Here is a 20716-nt window from a genome sequence, read left to right as displayed (position 1 = left end):
ACTACTTCTCTTCTCTGATTTGATTCAGACTATACCCTGAAGACAACAGAAGAGGGAAGGAGGAAGTACATGAGTCTTTCTTCAAAGTAAGTTAAAGGCTATGACCCTTTCATTTGGCATTCTTGAAAGCCGTAAAATCTGACAGTGAAAATGTACAATACAGACACTCCAACTCTTGTTAGCCTGATTAGTAGTCCCTTTTCTTAAACTCTATTCATGCACCAAAGGAAAGCCTCTCTCAAAGTATTAAAAAAGTAAACCTGGTAATTCAAATGTCTGGGTGTATGAATAAGGTGGTGATTAACCTTATAATCGATATATACTATGACTTTGTAAATAAGAAAGGATTTTAAGCAAACTTTATTCTAAAAATGTAGTTAGCAAACTGATCCAGTATATCCAGTTCTGTCATTAGACAAAGATTCCTGATTTCAAGAGGCTAGTTGCATAGAGAGGTAGAAAAAAATATCACCAAACAGCTTGAAGGTAGAGCAGCCAAGAATTCACTCTTACCTGATGGAGGATATATTTTATTGCAACCAATCTTAAATGTAATGGAAAACACCACAATTATGATTTAGGAATGTCAAGAGTCAAGCAATGTTGGAGCCCCAGGAGAAACCTTTGGGAGTTTTTGGTTTTTTAAGTCCGTTCCAAGGTAACTAAATGATACTGAAAACTTTTTTAAATAAAATAAATTAAATAACCTTTCTTGCTGGTGTCAAGGGATTTGGGCATGTATCTAACGCAATGACTTGACACTGATGTGATGAAAGTAGTTTTTATCCTGCTGTTCGGCAATTACCTACTTGCACTTATTTTTGATCCACATGTTTCTGATGTGATGCTCAAGCTATTTTACTTCCTATTTAAGTCAGCTAACACCTTTTAAGCATAATCATTCAAATGTGTACCAATTTAAGACAAAAAAAGTCCAGTCATTAAGTCCATGCCCCTGCCAATGAAGAATATCAAGACTGCTCCAAAAAGGCCATAAAAATAAACTCAAATTCTCTCAGTGACTTTAACAGGCTGTGGATCAGGGCCACGGATATCTAGATGCAGGACTTATGGAATATTAAACATATATTACACATGATCTTTGCCAGAAGGACAAGCAGTGAAAAAGAAGCAGAATTACCTGCAGCTTTTTGTAGCGATCTTGGTGTGAGATGAATTCACCTTCCTTTTCTTTCAAGAAATCTGTTTGTACGATACTATGCTTTTCCATCAAATCTTCTAACTCCTAACAATAGAAAAAGTTACACAGATTTTTGTTTTTATTTTTAAAGGTGAGAGTACAATCTTCAGGAAGTCATTCCAAATTAGCTATACTTCTGATGGTTTTAGGACACCTGCTATTATGCAAAAATACACAGCATTTGGGGTCTCACACACTGGCAAACTACCATGCAGATCACAGACCCAGGGGATCCCTGTAACCATTATACACCCCTCTGCCAGTTGGCACAGAGGCCTCTGGGTCACACTAAGCATCTCCCAAAATGAGTAACATGTGTTGTGTTCAATAACTGTATGTATTAACTTCTGCCTTCCATCTAAAAAACAAAACAAAACTGTGCGCTAGATTCACAGGGAATCCAAAGCACACACCCATATCCTGGGGGATTACTGAAGCCAGAATATCCCCTGGCTCAAATTAAAGAGGTGTCAGGTAAGGTCGCATTACCCCAGTATTTCTGCACCTGTTACCTAACATGTCTCCATCTCAGTTTATGCCAACCTCTTCTATTGCCCTTCAAGCCTATCCCTGTCCTCCTCAGCCCTTATCACCCCTAGTCTGTCACTGTCCTTGCTTCTGTTCCTTAACACTTCCACATTCCAATAAAACTATATTCCACCTCCTTGTCCATACTGCCTGGGCATCAGGCAGCAAGGCATTGAGAGCACAGAAGCCAATGTGTGCCCACTCAGTTCCAATATCCAATGCCCTGGTACCCTCAATAGCTGGGAGAAGCAATTGCAAGGAAAGAAATGCTCAGCTCTGGGCAGTAGTGTATTCACTGTATGTGTAATTAGAAGAATTTGACTGGCAGTCTCTTACAAAGCTATACTGAACATGATTTCCACAGAGACAGCAAAAGGCACCTGTCTGACCCCAGGGCAACCCCAATCTCAAAATGTCAAGTCCCTGTTCCAGAGCAGGGAGGTGCTAGAAAGCCTCAACAAAATGATTCTAAGTAAGTTTCCACACTGGAAAGGCAATACTTTTCCCTAACCAAATTCTTAGAATAAGTTGAACCATTTGTTGCTTAAATTTAAAGAAAGAAAAAGAAAAAAAGAACAAAAACAGCCTGAGGCAGACCCCTACATGGAAAATTTAAGTCTGAACAGCTAAAGTATGGCAAAATTCTAAGTAACTGAAAACAAGGTCTCGTAACGGAAAGTATTAAACACCTTAGCTATGGGTGCCACTGCCAGCTCCTGCTATCATTAAGTTCTACATGCATTTAAGAGCAGCCATACCTTTTTAATTCTACATTTTTCTTCTTCAGCATCTTTAAGTTTAATCTCTAGACTTGCAAGTGTTGGTTGAAGATGCTTCTTTGATCCATTTATCCCTGGCTTCTCAGAGTCACCCACAGGGATGGTTGAATTTTCTGAAGGTTTTCCTTCCGTTAAACTCAGAGAAGGAATTGAGATATCCAAGGAAGAACTGGCTGATAACTGAACCTAAATCATGAGACACAAAAATTATATTATTTCGTCATAAATAATATAGGACAGACATTTTGAAATTATATTTCATATAAGAGCTATGAAAACCTTACTTTCAACAGAAGATTTAAATGTCAGTTTGCCAAAACACATACATTACATGATGGTTAGCAGACCTGTGTCTGAAGCACTACCATCAAAACATTTGCATCTGAAATACCATTAAAATAACAGTTTACCAACGGCCAGATGGTTACCCCTAATTCACTTCGGATTATACTTCACATGAGTAGCCTCACTGAAGTTAATGTGAATACCTGAAGAGTAACATACTATTAATTTTGAGTGAGGAGGCTTGTAAATCTTAAGGTAACTGTCTGATTCTAAAATGCTGCTAGAAAAGACATTTTTAAGCAGTGACTATTTCTGAAATTTTTAGTAGCTTTAACAGCAATACTTTTTCCAAAAAACATTCCTGCCATTGCCTCCCGTATTTCAGCATTATGGTACAGTTTAGCAAAGCATTTAAGCATATGCTTAAAATTGAGCACGTTTTAATGTACGCAGCTCAATTGGGGACCATAATGTCTCAGAAATTACTTTACAAAAATCTTTTATTTAAGAAAGAGTACTTATATACTGAAATTTCTGTTCTGAGGTTGAGAAGCATTTCACTGTGGATTTAAACTACATTTTTATCTAATATTATACATACATGCTAAAACATACATTGCTTTGTAGCTTAATTATATTCTGTAATCTCAAAGAATTCAAAGGTACTAATCTTCACAATGAATATTCAGAGACTGGTAACTGATATCTTTGTTCTGAAATTACACCTTTAGAAACTACTCAAGAGTCAACTTTTGTCCAATAAGAAAAAAAAATCTCTAATTTGATAAGAAAAAATACAATGCCAAGGGATAAAATACATCAACTTCCTGTAATAAAAGTAAGATTATGTGCTTACCTGTTCTTTAAGAACAGCTGGGTTTAAAATACTGTTGGCTGTTTGAACAGCTGTCAGTACATCATCACCTGATAAGATGAGTGAATCAGAAGAGTCAAGGCAAGCAGAAGGCAGAGAATTCTCCAGAAGAACATCTGAAGAAATGCTTTCTAGTACATGGACTTCAGATACTAATGCAAGAAAGAAGACATGAAAACATTTCCAATATTAGATTATGTGTATGTTTCTGAAATCTACCTCTAGTGAACCTAACAGAAATAATTTTTATCAAAAGGAACATCATAGAATACAAACAAATAGATAAAAATATGTTGTTGTTACACTAGTGTAAATTTGGCTTGACTTTATAAAAGTTAAGCCTGCCATGGCTTTATATCTTGAATAATGTTATTGGCATACTCTCCATGCTTGTACGACTTACCTTTGCACTCAAAGATATCACCAGCTAGTGATATGCCCCTTCCTCTGAAATTGCCTGAACTTGAGGACCTTTGAGGCATACTGCAAAAGGCATTTATTTGACAAGGTTTTCAGGGACAGATGAGACTATGCTCTTTTGTGGCAGAGATAGCGGGGGAGGACTAAAATTGGCTCTTTTGCTTCTTTGAATTATTGACTGCCTTACATAATTCATTATTTATATATGATTACTTTTTGCTACTAGGTAGTCATTTATAATGGTATGCAATTGTTAGGGCACCTGTGGCATTTTGGATGGGTATTTTTTGTTATTTAAATCTAAAACAAGAGCTTTTATATAAGGACATTTAGATAACCATCTCACCAAGCAACATGGAGACAAGCAATTTTACATGTGTTAAACACGTCTCATACATTAAATCTACAATGGTGAACAAAGGAAAGAATAAAATGACCCTATATCCAACAATACACAGGTGTAATAATTATTGTTGCATGTATGGATCTCTTCCACAGTCAATACATTCCAAAAGAAGGAGTTTCCTATTTTAAGTTATGATTCTGTATGTGGGTCATCATAATTTCTACATTACAGTGACATAGGTAATTTTTAAGGGAACAAAAATACATTAAATAATAATAAATTTAGAAACCACATGGGGAAAAACCAGTGAGATTGCATCAATAACGTTTTTAAATTGGTCCTAGGAAGCCTGTACCCTAGGATACACCAGCCATAGATATGATTTTCCAGTAGAGGGAAGAAAAGGCCAGGTTACTAGCATATAGTCTACAGAGGGCCACACAAAACCAGTTAAGATGCTAATTTAAAATGCATTTTTAAAAGAATTAAAGACTAACTAGTTTTATCAAATTAGTAGAATTAGAGACTGACACCCCAGGCTGCAATCTTGGTGTCTTCATTAATAAAATAAATCCTACAGTTCTTTCACTCCCAAATGGAAATAATACAATATAATTTAAGAGTCACTAGGGGATCACATATTCTTAAACAAAACCACTTGAATTAGGATTGGCAATTTAAATGGCACCACACTGCATATGAATGGTCTTTGTTTTGAGCTACAGAAGCAATGCATAGGTTTGCAAATACTAACAGAAACAATCAGGATCCAGTATTACCAGTCTGACATTGCCTAGATCCATAAACTTTTTGTCAGGATTCACAGATTAATAGAGTCTAAGGCCAAAAGGGACCATTGTGATCAACTAGTCTGACCTCCTGTATAAAACAAGACATAGAACTCCCCCAAAATAATTCCTAGAGTTTACATTTTAGAAAAAAAGATCCAATCTTGATTTTCAAATGGTCAGTGATGGAGAATCCACTATGACCACTGGTAAATTGTTCCAATTGTTAATTACCCTCACTACTAAATAATTACCTTTGTCTCACTAGCTTCAACTTTCATCCATTGGATTATTGACATTAGAATAATCCTTTGAACCAAGATCAACAATTAATTCTATAGTATAATTTTATTTCAGAAGCTTGTTGCAGTCAAGTTCACTCTTTCCTTTCACATGTTGGTACTGATCAATGAAGCATGCCCAGCAAATGGATGACTGTAGCAGGGTGGATTCCCTGCTCCGGGGTTTTAAGGGGCTTGAAAGCAGCTTGGCAGGGCTTGAGAGCTGCTGCTCTCAAGGGCTGATTGGGGAAGTGGCTGCAGCTGGGGGCCACGCCCCAAATTGAGGAACAGGGCCTTATAAGAAGGCAGGGAAGCCAGGAGCCAGACAGTCTCTCTCTGCCTTCAGAGAGAGACGGGCCTGGCTGCTTAGGAGCTTGAGACTGGATACCTGAGTGCAGCAGGGCTGGGGAAGGCTGAGGAGCTGGGGAGCTCCAGCCTAGAAAGCCCCAGGCTGTGGCCTAGCAGTGGGCCAACAGGTACTGTGGGTTGCAGAGGGCAGCCCAGGGGTAGGCCAAGGCAGCAGGTCCAAACCCTCCTTGCCAGGGATGAGTAGGCTGATACTGCAGTCTGCCCCAGAGTGTGGGGCTAGGCAATGACTGGCAGTAGCCAAATACTGAGGCAAGGTCGGGATAGAGGGTGGGGGTTCCCTGAGACAAAAGGGGAGACCCAGAGAGAAAGGGGTTACTGCTAGGGGGCAGCACCCCATGTAAAAGGGCACCGGGTCCAGGGAGGCCTAAGAACAGGTGGATCACCAGCCTGCAGAGGGTGCTCCAAGGCTGGACTGAGCTAACTTCGGAGAGCAACCAGTAGGAGGCGCCGCAGGGGTGAGTCGACCCGTTTACAATGACCCTTTGCAACTCAAGAGCCTAATGTATAACACGGACCAGATGGAGAAATATAGATAGGTTTACCATCTTAACTGTTTCTAGTCAGTCAATCCCACTGACCAACAAGCGCTTCCACTCAGTAAAATCCCAGAATGAAGAAAGAGGAATAAAAGAATAGTCGGGAGGAGGGGGAGAGAGAAAATAATAATGACATGAAAAAACAGTCCTAAAAATTGTAAAGTTACTTATAGACACAGAAAGATGGTGAAAGACTTAGTACAGACAATATTACAGTTACTGGCCCAAATGAATAAACTACACAGAAAATGTGCACACAGCAGAACAAAGATAAATAAAAAACAAAAATATCACCAGCGCTCAATGAACTCTATCAACCACTGCCAGTGGAAAAATCTTTTAAAATTTATTGGAGAAAAATGGAATCTATTCAAAGTCCAATCTCTTTTCTTCCAGCTAAACAAATAGCAACAGCTAATGTGTGATTCAAAATAGTTAGTTTTTCCTATAACTCTTCACTGCAGTTTTCAGCTTAGTGAAACTCAATATCTTATAATAAACATCCTTTATATAGAAATTGTTCAAAGTATGTGTTGATGGATACATTAATAGACATGCACATGACTTCCACTGTACCTATAGTAGATGTTGCACAAAGCTCAGATGAAACGTACCTCTAGTTCTGCAAGGCTGGTTTTTATCAATTTCCCCACCATTATCCCCCACCAAAATAAACCGGATGGGTTTCTTGCAGTTTTCAAATATTGTAAATAATATCACTGGTTCACTGTGGTAGGATAAATACCTACAATTACTTGAAGGAAACAAACACCAAGAAAGCTAAAGAACAATGTTGGGATGATTCTAAGGGGAACAGTTTAAATTAATGGATGAAACTAAGAAAAGGAAAATTTAAGCTTGAGAGGTAAAATACTGGCCCCATTTATGTCAGTGGCAAAACACTAACTGATTTCAATGGAGCCAGGATTTTATCCAACAGCAGGAAAATATCTCTTGCAGCAAGAGCCCTTGGTTCAGTCTCTGGGGGCCACAAAAAATACACAGAGGTCAGGGAATGCTGCTTGTAAGAGGTACAAGAGGATGTTCCACTGTAATGCAACTTCACAGCTGTGCAGGTCCTAAGGGTCACAGTAAAAAATTTCTTCTGTAATACCTCCTAAGGTGCATTACAATGGCATATAGCCAAATGGTTCTAGGATTATGATATTCACATGTACTATGTTAACAATCTGAATACCTAGACTGCATGTGCAACCTTAACTTTACCATTTCTTGACTTTAGCGTGTTTAAGGCCTGGTCTACACTAGGACTTTAATTCGAATTTAGCAGCGTTAATTCGAACTAACCGCTCAACCGTCCACACCAGGAAGCCATTTAATTCGAACTAGAGGGCTCTTTAGTTCGAATTTGGTACTCCACCCCGGCAGGTGGAGTAACGCTAAATTCGACATGGCTAGTTCGAATTAGGCTAGGTGTGGATGGAAATCGAACTTAGTAGCTCCGGGAGCTATCCCACACTGCACCACTCTGTTGACGCTCTGGACAGCAGCCCGAGCTTGGATTCTCTGCCCAGCCACACACGAAATGACCCGCGAAAATTTGAATTCATTTTCCTGTCTGGGCGGTTTGAATCTGACGTTCTGGTTGCACATCGGGGCGAGCTCCGCAGCACCGGCAGCAATGCAGAGCTCTCCAGCAGAGGAGTTCATGTAATCTCTGAATAGAAAGAGGGACCCGGCATAGACTGACCGGGAACTCTTGGATCTGATCGGTGTGTGGGGCGAGGAGTCTGTGCTTTCGGAGCTGCGCTCCAACGAACGGAATGCAAAGACCTACGAGAAGGTCTCCAAAGCCATGATACAGACTGAGGATACAGCCGTCATGCAACGCAGCGCCGCGTGAAAATCAAGGACCCCAGACAAGCCTACCAAAAAATCAAAGCGGCCAACGGACGCTACGGAGCCTGCCACCACTGCCCCACCAGTGACCATGGACTCTGATGATGGGACAGTGTCGACGGACAGTTCCTCGACGATGTTCACGGACGGGGAAGATGAGGAAGGGTTTGTGGAGGACGAGGCAGGCGACAGCGCTTACAACGCTGGTTTCCCCGACAGCCAGGATCTATTCATCACCCTCACGGAGATCCCCTACCAACCCTCCCCGGCCAGGAACCCGGATCCTGAATCAGGGGTAGGAGCAGTCGGTAAGTGCTTTAACCATGTTAACTTTTATTCTTAAGTTAACAGGAATCTGAAGTGTGTGAAAAGGAGGTCTCTGTATATATGGTGATAGAACAGAAATCCTCCTGGGAGAATGCCACAAAGCTCTCCTGCCGTTAATCGATAAGCATCAGCAGGAGGTTCCTGGGGAGAGCTGCCTTATTGGGTGCTCCGTGATAGCACACTTTTCCACGCGAGGCTTTCATGCGGTATTCAGGGAGCACTGCCTCCCAGAGCACGGCTGCATAGGTCCGTGGTTCGTGCTAGATTTCACGCAGCATGCGCTCTCTATCTCCTTCAGTGCCTGTCCTCACGGTGATCTCGCTCGGAGACTCCTGCATCTAAGTAGGGGAAGAAATGTTACGTTACGCCTGGTCCAAAGTATTTTTAATAAATAAACGGACAGACGGCATAGCACAGACTCAGCACGCAGCTGCGTGACGAGCGTAACGGAAAGCCAAAGAATCAAATGGACGCTCATGGAGGGAGGGGGGAACGAGGACGCAAGGTATCCCACAGTTCCTGCTGTCTCCGAAAAGCATTTGCATTCTTGGCTGATCTCCAAATGCTTCTAGGGTCAAACACAGTGTCCGCGGTGGGACGGGGCATAGCTCGGCAATTTACGCACCCCCCCGACCCCCAGAAGTTAAAGGGAAAACAATCCTCTGTTGACTCTTTTACATGTCACCGTATCTGTACTGAATGCTGCAGATAGACGCGATGGTGCAGCACTCAACACCAACATCCTTGCTCCCCCCACGCTATGGATGGCTGATGGTACAAAACGATGGAAATCCATCCTCATCATCAGCCTATTGGCACATGGGGCAGTGCAAAAGGGCTGGTAACCATGACAACCGTACCAACTTGCTTGGGACCGGTCGGTCAAGGCCGCCTGTTGCTAATTTTTCATGGTAGATGGTGCAGTATGGCTGGTAACCGTCCTCATCATTGCAACAGGGGGCTGAGATCCATCAGCCCCCACCCTTCATTGTAAAGAAAAGATTCAATTGCCCCTGGACTAGCAGAGGGATGAGTGGCTCCCTCTTCCACACCCCTTAATGTCATCTCTGGACTATCATTGCAGCTGGAGGCTTCCTTCCACTCATTTCTCACAAACGACTACCTGTGTCTTATTCATGCATTCTATATTACTTCATCACACAAGTGGGGGGACAATGGTATTGGAACCCAGGAAGGCTGGGGGAAGAACGGAATGAACAGCTGGGGTTGTTTCAGGAGCACACCCTGTGAATAGCGTTCAGCTCAAAATTTATGCAGGATTGGACAGAGAGCAGCTGTGGTCTCTGGTTGTATGATACAGTGGTTCTCTAGTACACTTGCACATAATCTAGGCAGGACTGATTCTATTTTTAGATACCCAAAAAGGAGGGATTGACTCGGGGAGTCATTCCCAAATTTTGCTTTTGCGCCCCTGGCTGATCGACCAGGGGCACTTATGACAGCACCAAATGGCGCAGTGCAAAAGGACAGGTAACCATGACCATCTTATTACCGTCTTCTTACCAGTTCATGGTATGGTAGACGGTGCAGTATGCCTGGTAACCATCGCTGCTGTCATGCAAAAGCATAAGCATGCTGCTGTGTAGCGCTGCTGGTCCGCCTCTATCAGCGGCATACAGTACACATACGGTGACATACACAAAAGGCAAAATAGGGTCCATTGTTGCCACGCTATGGCGTGTGCCAGGGCATTTCATGGAAAACGTGATCGAAATGATTGTCTGCCCTTGCTTTCCCGGAGGAAGGAATGACTGGCGACATTTACCCAGAATCCACCGCGCAAATGATTTGTGCAACAGCAGGCACAGGGGTCTCAACAAAAAATTCACAGAGACAGCCTAGACTCAGTTAATTGTTCGCAAAAAAGTATCATTGCAAGGAATTAACTAACTGTTTCCCATCTCACAGCTTCCACTGTCTCCAGACCTTCCACAGCATCCACCTCGCAGAGGCTGGCGAAGATTAGGCGGCGAAAGAAAAAGACAAGGGACACGATTTTCGATGAATGTGTGGGCTGCTACCTAGCCGAGGCGGACCAGCAGAGGCAGTGGAGGGAGAAAGTCTCTCTGTACCAGCGCTCACACAGCGAATGGGAGGAGAGGTGGCGTGAGGAACACAAGCAGGCGACTCAAGCAATGCTTGTACTACTGAGGGAGCAAACGGACACGCTCCGGCGACTTGTGTATGTTCTGCAGGTCCGCTGCAGGACAGAGCCCCCGGCAGTATCTCTGCAACCGCCCTCCCCCGCCACAAAGTCACATACCCCCCTCACCCTAAATAACCAGGAGGATGCCCGCCCTGGGCCGTGAATACTGTCACTGCACCCCAGCAGAGTGCTCAAGTAACCAAAAGCTCTCATACCCTACGTTTGCATAAGTCCTTCCCTTCCGGACTCAAACAAGTCCCAATCCCAGTCCCATCCCATAACTGTGTACTTAAGTAATAAAAATACTTTGCTGTTAAGTACTGTTTCCGTCATGTTTCCTCACTGAAGACTGTGTTTGAATGGGGTGCGTGGGGAAGTGCGTTGCTAATTGCATAGGACAGGCACCTTTCGCAGGGTACAGACACGGGGGCCGGATCAGCAGCGGGTAACACACACAGTGCAGTCAGCAGGCACCGTGGTCGGTATGGGAGGTGGTTTCCAGGTTCTGTGTGGGCGGTGGGGATGTGACTTTTTAGCGGGGGAGGTCGGGTACAGATCTTATACAGCGGTCCTTGTTGTGGACCGCTGAGTCACGCAGCAGAGGAATCTGTATCCGTCCTCCTCCGCCACAAGGCCACATAGCCGCCCGCACACAGAATCCCAAAAAGGAGGGATGGCAGGCTCCGTTGAAACAAGCAGTCCGGCAATGCGGACCGCTGTAGGAGCAGGAGCCTGTCATTCCTTAAGTTTAGAGGCGGTCTTTACATCAGCGCACACCCTACCCACCGCAGTCTGCGTTCCAGTTTCGACCCTTTAACGAAAAGTCATGAATAAAGAAACCTCTCCTCAGTAACAGTGTGACATGTATTTTATTTTTACACGTGTCTTGGAAGTGGAGGAAACGGGGAGAACGGGGTATTTAACCGAAGAGGAGAGTCAACAGTAACTGGGTAAAGAAACAGGGGCAGGTTCAGCTTCTCTGTAAAGAAACTGAACAGTCACAGGTCACGCTGCTCGCTGCTCGCTGGTATTTGAAGAGTTCCTTGTCGCTGTCCCAGGCGCCTGTATAGGGCTTCATGAGCAAGTGCATTAGCGGGCAGGCTGGGTCACCGAGGATCACTATAGGCAAATGCACATCCACAACAGTTATTTCGTGGTACGGGAAGAAACTACCTTCCAGCAGGCGTCTGAGCAGCCCACAGTTCCTGAGAACACATGCATCAGGAACCTTGCCCAGCCATCCGACGTTCATGTTGGTAAAACGTCCCCTATGGTCCCCCAGTGCTTGCAGAACCATTGAAAAGTAGCCCAATTTCTCAGCAGCTGAATGTGGAAGAGGTGGACGATAAAGTGCGAGGAGGAGAAAACGGCGAGGATCGCAGCGGGCTCCATGCTTGCAGTGCTGTGGCGTCCACGCTGTCACTGACCAGAAAAGTGCACGAACAGATTGCCCGCAAGCGCTTTCAGGGAGGGAGGGAGGGAGGGAGGGCGTGATTGACGGTTCAATGACGACAGTTACCCAAAACCACCCTCGACACATTTTTCCCCCAGCATGCATTGGGGGGAAATCCCAGAATTCAAATGGGCAGCGGGGACTGCGGGAACTGTGGGATAGCTTCCCACAGTGCACCGCTTCGAAAGTCGACGCCGGCCCCGTGAATGTGGACTCAGAAGTTCGAATTAGTGTATTTAGTATGGATACACAAATTCGACTTCATAAGGTCGAATCCACAAATTCGAATTAAGTAGATTCGAAATAGTCCTGTAGTGTAGACAAGGCCTAAGTGTGCAACCTAAAACTTCTAACAGATGCCTAAATTCCAAAATCCTACTTCCACTGAATAGTACCCAACTCCAGGAGTAAATCCATTGAAATTAGTCATAAAATAATTCTCAGGTCAGATAGGGTGTCACAATATGGCCCATATTTGTGTATGAAACAATGCTTGTGTTATGAACTGTACTCCATAATTACCTAATAGAATTTTGCTTAGCACCAAGCTATAAAGAAGCCCTCTAAGACTACTGAGGGAAGCTACATTGTGTGCAGTTCAGTAGGTTTTTATTTAAATATCTTCGACAGAGGCATTAGTAACATACAAAGCCTATTAAAGCAGTATTCTTGGATCTTTGATGGTAGTGCAAATTATCATTATAAAATAAGATGGCAAAAAAAAAAGGGCACAATTTTGTTTGAGTGTACACGTTCAACCCAGTCAGAGATCCCAAGAGAAGATAACCCCTTTAAAAATCCTCTCACCCCAAACATTGTAGCAACCTGAAACAAACTTATTTTCTGTCTTGCGTTACAAAATATTGGCCATTTAACTATTTAGAAGGGCTCATGTCAGTCATTTTCACAGTTCAACAGAAAATCCCACAACTGAAACTCTCTTGCAAACAAGGCCCTTCTTTTGAGCTGAAAACAGGTGAAGTTGAGTGGAGATCTTTTGAGGAGAAGGGAGGCAAGCTCCTGCTACTTAGGGGCAGTGAGTTAGTTCTTGGAGAGAGTTAGTTTGTTTTCAGTTTGCAAACTCTGGTAGGGGAGGCAATGTATTGTGAGAGACAATAAAGACAGCCAGACTTCAGTGTCTGAGGAGGACAGAGGAAGACTCACAGAAGACTGCAAGTGAGAACAGAAGACAAGATGACTTGCAGTCAGAAAGAACAGAAGAGGGAAGGCCTGAGACTTGCACCAACACAAGGAAGAGGACGTTCTACATGAATGGGGAGTCCCTATTTTGAAAAAGTCAGACCTGTCACCAGAGGTGATCTGGAGAAGGGATGCAGACCAAAGTGGATGAACAACCATCTCAAACAGATTACTAAAAAAACCAGAAAATCTACAAAGGAATAGAAGAAGGGATGGATCAGCAAGGAAATCTATTTTCTGGAGATCAGAAAAGCACTGGGGACAAATGGAGGTATTGTCCAATACCGAAAGAATATTTTACCTCAGTTTTTGATAAGGTCATGGCCGTAGTGGTGATAAGGGTAATACGGAGCTGGGGACAGTAGCAAGACAACTAATGAGAACGAGGATATGAAAGTAGAAATTACCACATCTGAGATGGAAGCCAAACTCAAACAGCTTAAGGGGACCAAACTGGGGGGCAATAATCTCCATCCAAGAATATTAAGAGACCTGGCACATTAAATTGAAAGTTACAGAGAATTCTTTTTGAGATGTCTGGCAGGTGGGTCTTGTCCACATGCTAAGGGTCTTACTGACTGCCATATTTGGAGACAGAAAGGAATTTTCCCCAAGTCAGATTGTTTTCACCTTCCTCTACAGCCTGTGGCACAGGTCACTTACTGGTCTGAATTAGAGTAAATGGTGGATTCTCTGTAACTTGAAGTCTTTAAATCATGATTTGAGGTCTTCAGTAACTCAGCTAGAGGTTATGGGCCTATTACATGAGTGAGGTTCTGTATACTGAAATGTGCAGGAAGTCAAACTAGGAGATCATGATGGTCCCTTCTGGCCCTAAAATTTATTAGTCTAGAAGTCTATTAAAAATTGCACTATTTAAAGCAACTATAAAGAATTATGGAATATGGTCTGAAAGTCAGAGACTGCTCATTTGCAAGTGAAAACAAAGAGTTGATGGGTTGCAAAAACCACTTCTGAAAAGTGTATTAGTAGCCACAGGAGCTTTACATTTGATTAAATCAAAACTTTCAAATTAAATTTGAAATATTTGTGGGACTGGGCCCAATTCTGCAAATTGCTGAGCATCTATTTCCCAATTTCTTCCTGCACCTACACAGCAGCCAAGATCTTTTGTATTTTTTGAAAACTTAGTACTGCTCCTTAGTAGCACCACTTCAAGTATAGGGCATTCCCCATAGGCACAAGGAAGTAGCAACAGAAGAGTTTTAAGCTGACTATAGTTGTCTTCCTGAATTCTCTTGGCATGTGCCACTAGTATTAGATACCATTCAAAATTCAGCTTGCTATTCCAGAGAACAGAAAAGGCATTGATATAATCCACTTCTTCCACTAACATTGTTCTCTGAGGTGTATTTTGCATCCCTTAGTGTACTTTCTCTGGTACTTTATGTGTGCATGTGAAAAGAGTAACAGTACTTTGGACTCTCTTAACTGAAGATCTGGAGAACCTTTTCCATCAGTACTTCTATGGAAACCTTGTTTCAGGCTGTCTGCAAACTCAGGAAGAAATCTCTACATCAGATTAACCTTCCGAACATAAACCAAGCACATTTTTGCATCCACAAGGATTAGAAATGTTTTTAAAAAATGAAAGCTTAGATTCTGCAGAATCTGAATATGCCATGTTGGCCACATATGAATATGAGGTAGGCCAGCGAGTGTTTAAAATAGTAGTGCAGGAGAGCGTGTTTGGGGGACTGTGACTACTTTTCATCCTATAAAACCGGGCTCCCTAACAGTAATTGAGTCCAACCACAATAGAGCTCAGAAGGAGTAATGAAAAACCTCTTAAAATAACTTTCCTATGCCTAAAAATGACTACCTTTTTAAAGTTTATTCTTGAGCTCTTCATAAAATAAAAGTCCAATAGGAAGAGAAGGTTATTCACATTGTGCAGTAACTGAAATTCTTCAAGATGTGTGTCCCTGTGGGTGCTCCACTTCAAGTGCTGGTATGTTCCGGCACCATCGATTGGAGATTTATGGTAAGTGTCCGCGCAGGTCGCACATGTGCAGTAGGCACCTTGTAGTACTGTTGGTACCGCATCTAGCATGCACAATCTGAGCCTTCCAGTTCCTTCTCTACCACAGAGTCCTAATAGCAAACTCCAAAGTAGAGAAGAGGAGGGTAGGTAGAGCTAGAGTCAAGTTACAGCATAGTGCTCAGTAAATGTGTGGACAGAGGCCCAAGTGGCCACCTTGCAAATCTCTAATATCAGAACACTGTTAGGAATGCTATAGAGATTAAAACTGATCGTGCGGAATGCACTCTGATGTGTGTAGGAGGATCCACGTTACAAATAGGATAGAAATGTTGAATGCATGTGAAGATCCATTCAGACAATCTCTGAATGGATACTGCACAGCTTTTATTACTCTACTACTGAACGCTCAGTAGTAGAAAAGAAAAGTCTGAGATTTCCAGAAAGGTTCGATCCTTTCCAGGTAAAATGCTAACATCCGCCTGATGTTCAATGTATGCAAGACGGTCTCTGTTGGAGTCTTGTGAGGATTATGATAGATTGTAGGAAGACTGATTTGTTGGTTCATCTGAAAGAATGATGCCACCTTCGGTAAAAATGCTGGGTGTGGGCATCGCGTGACCTTGTCTTTGAAGAATATTGTGTAGAGCAGTGGTTCTCAAACTAGGGCTGCTGCTTGTTCAGAGAAAGCTCCTGGTGGGCCGGGCTGATTTGTTTACCTGCCGCGTCCGCAGGTTCAGCCGATCGCAGGTCCCTGTGGCCACGGTTCACAACTCCAGGCCAATGGGGGCTGCGGGAAGCAGCTGCCAGTATGTCCCTTGGCCTGTGCTGCTTCCTGCAGCTCCCATTGGCCTGAAGCGGCGAACTACAGCCACTGGGAGCTGCGATCGGCCAAACCTGCGGACGCGGCAGGTAAACAAACCAGCCTGGCCCACCAGGGGCTCTCTCTGAACAAGTGGTGGCCCTCGTTTGAGAACCACTGGTGTAGATAGGATCGGTCACGAACGGCCCATCTCACTCACCCATCTGGCAGAAGTAATGACGACGGAAAAGGCCATTTCCATGGATAAATGTACTAGGGAACAGGTGGCTAGGGTTCATATGGCATTCTGGTGAGGCATTTCAATACCAGATTGAGGTCCCAGGCCGGAGTAGGTTGACAAACCTCTGGGTAAATGTTCTGGAGACCCACAAGGAAGCGTTTAGTGATGGGGTGTGTAAAGATCGAGGTCCTATCAGTCTCATGATGGAATGCTGTAATAGCCACAAGGTGGACTCTGATCAAGTTTGCTGCTAAACCCGACCATTTCAGCTCCAGTAGATATTCCAGCACTAATGGTAGTGGTGTTGTGGAGGCTGTCACACGTTTTTCTTGACATCAGAAGGAGAATCTCTTCCACTTTTGAAGGTAAGTATTACGCATGGTCACTTTTCCTTAGTAATATGTTGTGATTCATGTCTAAAAAGGGTTAAACATCCAGCAGGATGAATGACTTCAATTTAACCCTGAAAGACGTGTGGGGAGATTACATTTATTTACATATGTATGGATAGTTGTCAACAATGTAAATCAACAGTTCCTGTCTATGCTGTATTCTCATAATTCAAAGATCAAAAGAACATCCTAGCATTTCAATGAAGTGTAAACATGGGATCTCTCTGTATTCAGCTCTCTTTGAAATGTATAGCAAATCATTGGTGAATGGTGGAGGAACAGGCTATTATATTTGTATAGCTAAGTACTGGTGATAGACTGCCTAATGGATAAATTGCCTTATATTAATCTGTGTGAATAATTAACAACGATGTTTAGGAAATAAGAGACTATTGTACCCCAAGAGACTCCAACTTGTCAAAGAAGACATGAAATTGTATAAAAGATCCTTGGGTCCTGATCTTTTTTATCTCAGATCTTCTTAAGTTTCATCAGGGGAAGTTTGAGTCGCAAGATGAGATCCCATTTAAGCTGGTACACCCTGGATATGATATTGGACATTGTACTATAACCTATTAACTAAATTCTAAACAAACTCTTTGCAACTACAAAGCTCACCATCTCTGCTATGTATCTGAACCTCAAGAACTGAACTCATATCTGTATGTGCATTGATCTTTTAGCCACACACTCTTTCTTTTTTAATAATTTTTTGTTTAGTTAATAAGAATTGGCTGTGAGCATGCATTTGGGTAAGGTCTGGAATATTCAATAACCTGGGAGGTAATGTGTTCAATCCTTTGGTATTGGTAGAACCTTTTCTTTTATATGATAAAATAAGATTTTCAGAAATCTTCATCATATTTGACTTGGGTACCTGGATGGAGGCCTGAGGCTGGGTTGCTTTAAGGGAACTGTGGTGTTGGTTTCTGAACAACCAGTCAGGTAATAAAGAAGCTGTTTTATGATGGCTTGCTAAATCTAAGTATTGAAAATATCCACCAGCTTTGGGGATTATCTGACCCATTCTTTGCAGTTCGCCCTAATTGAGTGACCTCAGCTGGACCCCACTGGGACCCCCGTCACATATGTGTTTGACTTGTTCCAAGCAGGCTAGTTCATCATACTGGAACCATGGAGAAGCCATATTTGATTGGGGTGAAGAATGCGACTGTTTTCTGAGACAGCAGGTCCAGACGGTGAGGGAGAGCTTGAGGGGTGCATATCACCATGCACATCAGATAAGGGTATCATGCTTGCCTGGGCCAGGTTGGGAATAGGAGGATTATTTTTTTATTATTGTTATACTCTGTGATACACTGCATTTATTATGTACTTTTGCCCATGTCTCCTGCACTCTCTAGCTCAGGGGTTGGCAACCTTTCAGAAGTGGTGTGCCGAGTCTTCGTTTATTCACTCTAATTTAAGGTTTCGCATGCCAGTAATACATTTTAACGTTTTAGAAGGTCTCTTTCTATAAGTCTATAATATAACTAAACTATTGTTGTAGGTAAAGTAAATAAGGTTTTTAAAATGTTTAAGAAGCTTCATTTAAAATTAAATTAAAATGCAGAGTCCCCCGGACCGGTAGCCAGGAGCCAGGCATTGTGAATACCACTGAAAAAATCAGCTTGTGTGCCACCTTTGGCACGCGTGCCATAGGTTGCCTACCCCCATCTACTCTTTCAGTGCTAGCTAAATGACAGCACATCAAGAATACAGGATTCTTAACAGAATTATGAACTGTCTACTAGTAATGTGTCTTATCATATACACTGTAGTTCTGCGTTCCACAGCATGAAAGAAAATAAACTAGTAACAAGGAGAATACTCTTCTCTAGGCGTTTGGAGAGTTCTGTAATTTGAACAGGCATTGAAAATGCTCAGTACTGGCCTTGATCAGAACATTTTGCCAAATTGTCATTACAGGTATGCCAAGGGCATCCACAGTAGATAAGTTTCCAAGTCCCTTCATGTATAGCATGTTGAAAGGGCACCAAAATAAGCAAAGACAGCACATGGAAGATTCTTGAAGTATCAAAATAAATGAACAAAGAGCTTCTCTAATAAATCCTTGCACCAAGAGGTGCCGAAACTACATGTCAGACAAAAAATAGCCCCAGAACAGTCAAGACTGAAAGGCTACAGAGAAAGATAAATGCAGTGAGAGAATCCCTTGATCTATCCATGTGTTGGAAGGATACCAATAAGTGGAAGCTTAAAAAAAAATCTCCAACTCATCTGTATATCACACGAACAAAAGAGAATCTCATTCTTCAATACATTCATGTGTCAAAAATTTATATAAGCCAAAGAGATCCAAAAATGTTAGTGTACCAAGGTACCACATCCTATAGATCTATTAGCAGAGTGGCAAAAAAGTGAGGCCCACTGTGACAGTATCCCCAGGGTACAACCTGGAACTGTAGGACCGCTATTCTCCCTTAACTCTCCAATCTGAGCTCTCTCACACAAAGTGCTATACCAGCAACAAGCAGCAAAACCCCTCCAGGAGCTGTGATCACTCAGCCATCAATATTTGGAGCCACACAACCAGCTAAATTGCATGAATGCTCCCTGAGCCACTCATGAATCAAACAGATAGATGCACTAGCCGATCACCCCAGCCTTGCAGCCCAGAAATATACCATCTTACACTGTTCAAGACTCCTTTGGACAGTGCTAGCTCCTTAATTAGTTCACCACTTTTTCAAAGGAAAATGGACATGCATCAGCCTTTGTAATCTGAGCTTTGATTCCCCAAGCACTGCAACCAAAAAGACACCGTTTTAAATAAAATATAAAACAGATGTATTAACTACAGAAAGACAGATATTAAGTGACTATAAGTAGTAGACAGAGATCAAAGTTGGTTACCTAAGAAATAAAACAGAAACACAGTCTAAATTCTAACTTTAACAGACTAAGCAAGATTTGAATCAGTCTCACCCCATCGGATGTTACAGGCAGCTTACAGTTTATACTAAGACTGAACTCCTTTCCAGCCTGGGACCAATCTCCCTAGTTCAAAGTCTTTGTCTTCCAAGTGTTAAGATGGAGGAGAGAGACACCAAGTGATGTCATCACTTTCTCTCTTTTATACTTTCTTCCTGCTGCTAGAAAGATCCTTTCTGTGACTTGGGGGTCAAGCAGCCTCCATTGTGTATGTGTCCTCTCTAAGAAGTGTCTGAGATAATGGATTCTTCTTGATGGGCCATTAACGCAGATGTCAGCATCCCACTGAGATGAACACAAGCAGTTCACACTTCTCAGAGCAACTGTTTCAGTCTGTTTGAAGACTGAGGCAGACATTACTGAATGAATTTATGCTCGGTTCACATACTGAAGGTTTTCTTTACAACTAGAGACTTTGTTTTAAAAAGGTTAGATTCTGAAGAACAAGAGGCCAACCATCACTAAAAAGAACTAACTTAATAAGATGCTATGAGTCAGCCCAAATTCCTCCTTGAAGGTGACTTAAGTTGTCCCATTTCCCCAAGATTCACTGGAAGAGTGAGAATGCAATCCTAATCTTAACACAGCAGTTTGTCCAGAGGGAAAAGAAGCAAGTTAAAAACGGTCTCAATCTTGGTGCATCAGAATGAAGAACAGTAACAATGTGTTCAACAAGCAGTCAGTATAAAGCAGCTATGTAATGGCTCCTACGGTACACCTTTGGACACTAGAACCCCACAGCTTATCTCAAGGCCCTGCATTCGTTGGATACATGGTGGAGGAATCTGGTCTTGGCTAGCACTTATAAACAAAGCCGTTCCTGACCCATGCAGCTTGAATCAGCAATTCCTGCCCAGACTGCACCCCCACTCTCACATCCAAGAGTCAGCAGTTTCTACCTGGATTTCAT

At 42.6% G+C, this 20716-nt stretch overlaps 1 protein-coding gene across 6 annotated transcripts in view; it reads right to left on the bottom strand.

Annotated features, from left to right (window-relative positions):
- The window catches only part of CCDC91 (coiled-coil domain containing 91), a 341433-nt gene that overhangs the window by 244565 nt on the left and 76152 nt on the right, over positions 1-20716 (bottom strand). For all 6 annotated transcript variants that reach the window (XM_044996321.1, XM_044996330.1, XM_044996304.1 and 3 more), the window contains 3 exons: positions 3650-3819; positions 2488-2694; positions 1142-1246 (listed from right to left, as the gene is read on the bottom strand). In XM_044996321.1, the coding sequence (XP_044852256.1) occupies positions 1142-1246; positions 2488-2694; positions 3650-3819 (482 nt within the window). The remainder of the gene's footprint in view (positions 1-1141; positions 1247-2487; positions 2695-3649; positions 3820-20716) is intronic.

Source organism: Mauremys mutica, chromosome 1, assembly GCF_020497125.1.
Source record: "Mauremys mutica isolate MM-2020 ecotype Southern chromosome 1, ASM2049712v1, whole genome shotgun sequence".
Classification (NCBI taxonomy): domain Eukaryota; kingdom Metazoa; phylum Chordata; order Testudines; family Geoemydidae; genus Mauremys; species Mauremys mutica.
The sequence above is the reverse complement of the archived record's forward strand: the minus strand, read 5'-3'. Positions and strand labels throughout refer to the sequence as shown.